Source organism: Tamandua tetradactyla, chromosome 12, assembly GCF_023851605.1.
Source record: "Tamandua tetradactyla isolate mTamTet1 chromosome 12, mTamTet1.pri, whole genome shotgun sequence".
Classification (NCBI taxonomy): Eukaryota; Metazoa; Chordata; class Mammalia; order Pilosa; family Myrmecophagidae; genus Tamandua; species Tamandua tetradactyla.
Window position 1 is genome coordinate 67,219,969 of NC_135338.1, and position 6,932 is coordinate 67,226,900.

Genomic DNA, 6,932 nt, shown 5'->3' on the forward strand with positions numbered 1-6,932 from the left:
TTTCCCCCTGTTTCGCAGGTGGAGACACGGAGACTCCCAGCGCTGTGCCAGGCTTTGCTTGATTTGACACCATGGTTGGAGCCAGAACTGGACCTGGGGCTCGTGACAGACAGTCCAGGGCTGTGTCTTTCCCTCGCAGTTCCCTGGGCATCATCCCATGAGTGACATGAGGGACCATCTGAGTGGACACATGGGCTCTGCCATGGTGGAATTAAGCCCAGCAGGTGCCCCACCCCCGAGACTTTGGCCGGCAACCCAAGCACTTCCGGGGGAGCTTATCCTCCCCAGCTGCGGGTGAACAAATCAAGGCCCTGTGAGAAGTCACAGGTTCTACTTTTTGAGGAAGGGCATGAGGGGGTCCTGGTTCACCCGTCTGGGTTTGGCTCACAGGGCTGGGTCTCTTCTTTGTTTCCTTCAAGTCCTCAAAGCTTGAGAAGAGACAGGGAAGAAGAGAACAGTGAAAGAGATGCCCACATGTGACTACGAGGAGCCAAACAGACCTCTTAGAAATGAAGGCTTACTGACACAGGCTGCATGTGGCCAAGCCCTAAAGACATTATGCTAAGTGAAAGACGCCGGTCACAAAAGGTACATACAGTATGATTCGATTTATAGGAAATGTTCTGAAAAGACAGATCCATAGAGACAGAAAGCAGACTGCTGGATGCTTAGGACTGGGGAATGGGAGTGGGTGGGTGGGGGAAAATGGGAAGGGATTGTTGATAGGTATGGGGTTTCTTTTGGGGGTGATGAAAATGTTCTAAAATTGATTGTGGTGATGCTTGCATGACTACGTGAATATACCGCAAACCCTGGGATGGTATGCTTGAAATAGCTGAATGATATGTGAATTATATCTCCATAAAACTACTTGAAAAACAAAAAGGAAACAAGGGTTGAGCCCCCTGGGTGACCCCCGAATCCGCCCCTTCCTCGGCCTAGTGGGACCGTCTTCACTTAGCGGAGGAGCGCAGCCGGGCCTGGAAGTGCTTGCAACGGGGGAACTTCATGGTCAGCCCGTAGATGGGGGTGGCGTCCACCTTCACGCCGGGGGGCACGCTGAACTCCAATCGCTGCAGCAGGATGGCCAGGAAAAGGAAGACTTCCCACTTGGCCAGAACCTCCCCAATGCAGCGGCGCTTGCCCATGCCAAAGAGAATCACCTTCTCGCTCAGGGTCTTGTTGATGCTGGTACCTTCCGCGGTGAGGAATCGCTCAGGCCGGAACTCATACGGGTCCCCCCACTGCTTCCTGCAAGATGGGCGGAGGAGGTGGGTCCCCAGGGCTGGGAGACCCTGGGAGGAAAGGCCTGGGAGAAGCTTCTGAACAGAGACTTCTGGGGCTAACACAAGTGTGAGAATAGCTTGAAAACAGTGAGAGGTTAATGGGAAAGGTCCAAATTGTACTTTGATGTTCATTTCTTTTACAAAGCTCTGTCTGAAATGATCTGCCTTGAAAATAGTGCTTCTAATGTTCATTTGTTACTTTAAAGAAGTAAGGCCTTGACTAAACAAAAAATTTAAAGAAGGAAAATGCGTTTGTCTCCATCCTACTCAAAATATACCTACAGTGAGGGTAACCAGCCCACAAGTCCTGGTTTCTGTTTTGGAGTAATTTAATTATTAATAGCATCCCCTTTCGCTCTCAACCGTGTCCCAGTTTGAAGAGTAAATTAGATGGTCCCCCTACCTGTAGATAAAGTGGGGTTTTCCTAAAAGACGTCCCTGGGCCATTCATATCAGAATCACCTAATGTAATACCGCTCCTTAGACCTTCCAAAGCAGAGTCTTAGGGATGGGTTCCATAATCTGTAATCAACTTCCTGGGTGGTTCTTACACCCACTAACATTTGAGAAGCACAGGTCTAAAGTTGGTCACTTAGATCAGTCTAGAGAGCACTTGAGGCACCTCGCCTTCATTATGTCACCAGTTCCTAGGGGGGCACACAGCCTCCCTGGCTGCTGAACTTTCTCACCCTGTTTAGTGGGAGCCATGTACTCACTGGTCATGGTTGACCTGCCACTGGTTTATAAAAATGCAGCGGCCCTTGGGGATGTAGAAGCCATTCAGCGTTGTGTCTCTCGTGGTGCTGGGGAGAGAAGAGGATGCTGTCAGGCGCAGGAGCTGGAGAGCTGGAGCACGTCTTTGGGAGCTACTTGCTCCTAACTCGATCCCAGCCCGAGAGCCTGCCCACCAGTCTCCGTACCCCGCACTGGAAGGGAAGGAATATGAAGAATGGGAGGAGTTGGAATTATTCTTCCCCTTCCTCGACTCCTGTTCCCCAACTTTATTCCGTGTTTCCTGAGCTACTAGGTTCGTGCCCAGCTGTGCACTTGGCCAGTCTCTGGAGACAAGAAGCCAGTCCTGTGGGACCGCCTTGCCTGACTGGGGAAGTCTCTTCCTCCAGGAATAACTAGACCAACATATGGGGAGAAGTAAATTGTTCACTAGCTTTCTTGCCATTGTTAAAATTCCAGACATAAGACAAATGACTGTGAGTCATGAAGAAGTAAGAGAATGAGACCGTGTTGGCTGGATGAGCCAAGAAGGGCTTCTGGGGGAGGGGAAGCATGTGTCAGGATTAACCTTGGGTGAAGAGAGGATTCCAGTAGCCAGTGTAGAGGACAGTAGACGTTCCAGGCAGAAGGTTCAGCATAGGCAAAATTGGAAGCTGACCAGAAGGTGATTGTGGGGGATGGTGAGGCCAATTCAGCTGGAACAGGAGGTGCTTGTAGGGAGGGAATGTGAGTCAAGGTAAATGAGAGTTGAGGTCAGAAGTGTGCTTTTCTCCTGAGAGCCCTGGAAGGAATTCCATCCGGGTAGTTTGATAATATTTGGACTGAATGGGGCAGACTAGAGGCTGGAGGCCTGTAAGGAACCTGGTGTCATGGCCAAGAAGGAGATACGTAAGCCTGAGCCAAGCCAGGGCTGAAACACTTGGAGGAACAGACATGGTAAGGGCAGAATGGGCAGGGCTCACCTGTGGGGGATGGTGAAGGGAACAAAGGACGAGTGTCGGAAAGTCTCCAGGATGAAGGCCTCCAGGTAAGGCAGCTGGGGTCTGTCGGAGAGCTGGGGCCGCCGTGCCCTGCCAATCACTGTGTCTGCAGAACAGAGAGGACAGATGGGGCTTAGGGGCTGTCCTGCCTGCTCTAGGACGTCTGGATTCCCTACTATACCATGTGTCATTCTACACGGGACTATGCCCATTGACTTCTCTGAGACCCTCCTGATGCCTCAATGTCTTCTGGGCAAAGGCGGGGGCACCTGTGGCTTGGCACAGAAAAGGCACATAGCTATGTGCAGAGTGAACAAATGACCCAAGACCAGAGGGTTGGGGAACACTGCATACCCAACTCCTTCTGGATCTTCCTCTGTACCTCAGGCTTCGTCACAAGATACATAAGGCTCCAGGAGATGGCTGTTGTGACTGTGTCAAACCCTGGGCGACAAGAGGTGAGGTGAGGCAGGGAGGAAGACAGGACTAAGACAGCAATGACCAAGCACCCACCATATACTGGGCATTGTCTTTCTCTGGCCTTGGCCTGTGAGTTTCCTGAGGGAAAAGCCTGGATATCCTGAATACCAACTTGAGTCATTGGTTTGTTCTTTTTTTTTTTTTTTTTTGGTGCATGGGCCAGGATTGAACCCAAGTCATTGGTTTTGTAATTAGCTGTTGGAATCACGAGGATATAGACTTACAGGCCAGAGAAACTTGAGATAGGAAAACTGAGGCCCAGAGGAGGAGAGGGATTTGGGGGAGCTTCCACTAGGAGTTGATGGCACACTGTGGGCTCAAACCCTGATCCTGAGCCATCTGGATCGTTTACCATCTGGCGTGTGACTGGTGGATTATTTGATGGGTTTGGGGATGAGGCAAGGCAGTGGGTAACCAGTAAGTACTAATGGATGGAGGGGCAGGGGTCTGGCTCCTACCGGCCCCAAAGAGGTCGTTGACAAGGCTGACGATCTTCTCCTGGGGGATTAGGCCACTGCTGGTTCTGGGCCCATTCTCGCTGTGCTTGAGTAGGGCACCCGTGATGTCCTGGATACTGTTCTGAGGAGGCACAAGCTTAGCGGACCCCCGGGTACCTCTGGGGCCAAAGGCTGGGCCCTTCACCTGGCCCCACCCCACCTGGCATGTCTCGGGGGGCTGGGCACTCTCTTCTGGCTTCCAGGCCTTAGGTTGGGGGCTTACAGCAGAAGCCTGTAGCAACCCTGGGTAGGGCTTAAATTGTCACTTTTTGCTGCAGTGACCCTTCTTCCCAGGGATTCAATTTCAAAGGAGGAAGAGGCTGGTGTGAACATAGGGAAACAAAGTGACATCCGAGGTGGAGATTAGCCTCTGTTGGGGTTCAGGTTCCTGCAGAACAAAGGTCCTCTCAATCATAACAGCTCCCCGCATTGCAGAGTTCTGCCAGGGCCCCAGTCACATGCCTTATCTCTCTGGGGCTTTGCAGCTGCTCTCAGAGGGAGGCCGTAGGGATGAGGAAACTGAGGGCCAGAGTAGGGGAGGGATTGGCTCCAGCTCACACAGCTGGTCTGAGTCTTTCCAGAGCCTCCCTAGGGCTTGGCAGCACATTGGCTGTGTGGGTACTTTGGAGCCAGGTGAGAGGGGCCACGCCCAGACCCTGTGGGGTGCCCCTTTGCCACCTGAACCCTGGGCTCACCTTGTCAAAATCCTGATAGTGTTCCTGGACCGTTTTCTGCAGGAACTGCAGGAACCTCTGGTTGAAGGCCTTGAACTTCTCCAGGCTGCTGTTGGGCAGGTAGCGAAGGATGGGGAAGAAGTCCACGGGGTTCCCAGAAGAGGCCGACTCCACAAACTCATGGCTACTTTCTATAAGGCTAAGCATCTCCTGGCTGTTGTGGGGGAAGTGCTGCCCGAAGCACATGGCACCGATGACACTGGCCACCGACACCACCACCTGGCTGTAGGGGTCAAAGTGCCCAGCCTCTGCCATCAGGTTCTGGAACCTGCTGATGAGGGCCTCGGCCTCCTTGCTCACATGCTCCTCCAAATAGCAGGAGGATGAGGAAGCCGGGTCCGAGGCCAGGGAGAAGGTGTTGAGGGCGTTCTGGGCCAGGCGCCGGCGGGTGGCCCACACCGGCCCAGAGTCCGGATTGAAGGAAAGGCTCTGGCCGTCAGTGATGAGGGTGAAGCTGTAGAGGTCGGGTCGGCCCTTGAAGTCGTCCCCCTGGCGCACCAGGGCCTGCTGGATGGTGTCCAGGCCGCTGAGCACCACCACGGGCGTGCTGCCAATGCGGATCTGCATCACGTCCCCGTACCGCCGGCTCAGCCGGGTCAGCGCCAGGTGCGGATTCTTCCCCAGGGTCCGCACGTGACCGATCAGGGGCCAGCCCCAGGGCCCTGGTGGACTCTTCAGGCCCTTGGGGACAGGTGGCCGCAAGGCTCTGACCACCCAGAGCACCAGGCAGAAGATGGTGGAGGCGAGAAGGAGCTCCGTGATGGAGAAGGGAGAAGGCTGGAACAATGCCATTTTTACCAACTACAGGAAAGCGGGAGGAGGAGGCAGGCTGAGGTGGAGGTGGAGCCATTCGTTCACTCATTCATTCATTTTCTCACTCATGCAATAACTATGCATGCATGTTCAGTGCTTGGCTCCCAGCTGGACACCAGAAAGACTAGGATACATGCCACACCTGTGCCCCAGGAGGAACCACTTAGGGTAGCTCAGAAAATGAGAACTAGGAAGCAACCTCAAGGTGACCAACTTGAGTGTCTGCACCCCCAACTCTGCTTGTCACTTTTCCCTTCTACTATAATTTCCAAGTTTTGAAACTGGAGCAGAGGTAATTGATTACTCGCAAAGAGGGAAGCTGAAGGCAACAGCCATGCCAGCCTCCTAGGCCGTGTGTACCCTGGGCGTTGTGTCCTACCAGTGCTGGCTTCCTGTGTTCCCTCTCCTGCCGATACCTCCCACATACCAGGGAACAGGGACCTTCCACTTCAGGGGACTAAGGGCTGGTGCAAATGGCCTGGGATGACCCCTTCCCCAGGGGGCTCTGTCAGCACCAAGAAGGGTGCTTCTGAGGACGCAGTCTTGGAGGCTGAGGTTGGGGTTGGGTTGCAACCAGAGCTGCCCTTATACCAAGTGGGGAGCCCTCCCCAACTCTCTATTCCAACCACAGTTAGCGTTCTTAGAGATGGCCTAATCCCAAGTTCCCCATTTAAAAATGGAGAAACTGAGGTCCATACCTGGGCAGCAAAGACTAGAACTCAGGCCTCCTACCCCCAACCAGGTGGCTCTATCCTTCCAATTCCATTGATTCCCAGGATGTATAGTGGGGGATCCCAGCGACTGGGAAATGGGCCCAAGGAAGGTACCTGTGGAAGCAGGGGCTTGAGATCAGCAGAGCGATGGGGAGTAGTCCAGAGTTTCTTTCTGCTCTGGGCGAGGGGACCTTTTATAAACACCATTCCCTTTCTCATTGGCCCAGCTGTCCTGGACATCTGATATCAGAGTCACCTAACAAAGTTGGAAGGATCAGCCTTTGGCCTTGGGCCATGATCCCTCAGCCCCACCTCCATCCAAAGCCCAGGCGCAGCTTTGGGAACTGGCCAGAAGGTACTCTGGATCCTGGGGAGGCAGTTGCAGCTACTCTCAGGGTCCAGGGCCGGGGAGCCTGTTTATTGACGGGCAAAACAGTGCTGGAGGCAAAAACCAGGCCTCTGGACTGGTCTGGTGTTCCTTCCCATGAGGCAGGGCCCTTCTCAGGCACTCAGTCCCTGCCAGTCACAGAGCGGAGGCTCCCGGCTCCTCTCCAGGAGGAGGCTACGTGGGGTCCCGCCAACAACCTGCCCATCTGGACAGGGAATGAGCTCCCTCTGAATTTCAGCCCATGTCCCTAATCTGAGACAACAGATGATAAGGATCCTAAAGAGAGACCCCCTCACCCTCCTCCCTCTT

The 6,932-nt window shown here is 53.8% G+C and overlaps 1 protein-coding gene across 3 annotated transcripts; it reads right to left on the reverse strand.

The window, feature by feature from the left end:
• Positions 1-332: 332 nt before the first annotated feature.
• On the reverse strand, positions 333-6,405 carry CYP1A2 (cytochrome P450 family 1 subfamily A member 2). 3 transcript variants are annotated; one of them, XM_077123782.1, is made up of 8 exons: positions 6,350-6,405; positions 4,671-5,510; positions 3,937-4,057; positions 3,353-3,442; positions 2,981-3,104; positions 2,003-2,089; positions 1,164-1,251; positions 333-1,073 (listed from the first exon to the last, which is right to left on the reverse strand). In XM_077123782.1, the coding sequence occupies exons 2-8, from the start codon at positions 5,499-5,501 to the stop codon at positions 954-956; spliced, it is 1,461 nt and encodes a 486-aa protein (XP_076979897.1). In that variant the 5' UTR covers positions 5,502-5,510; positions 6,350-6,405; the 3' UTR covers positions 333-953. The 3 variants fall into 3 exon arrangements, with proteins under 3 accessions (XP_076979897.1, XP_076979896.1, XP_076979895.1); XM_077123781.1 differs by lacking the exon at positions 6,350-6,405 and adding an exon at positions 6,221-6,334 and having other exon boundaries at positions 333-1,251; XM_077123780.1 differs by having other exon boundaries at positions 580-1,251.
• Between the last annotated feature and the right edge of the window lie 527 nt (positions 6,406-6,932).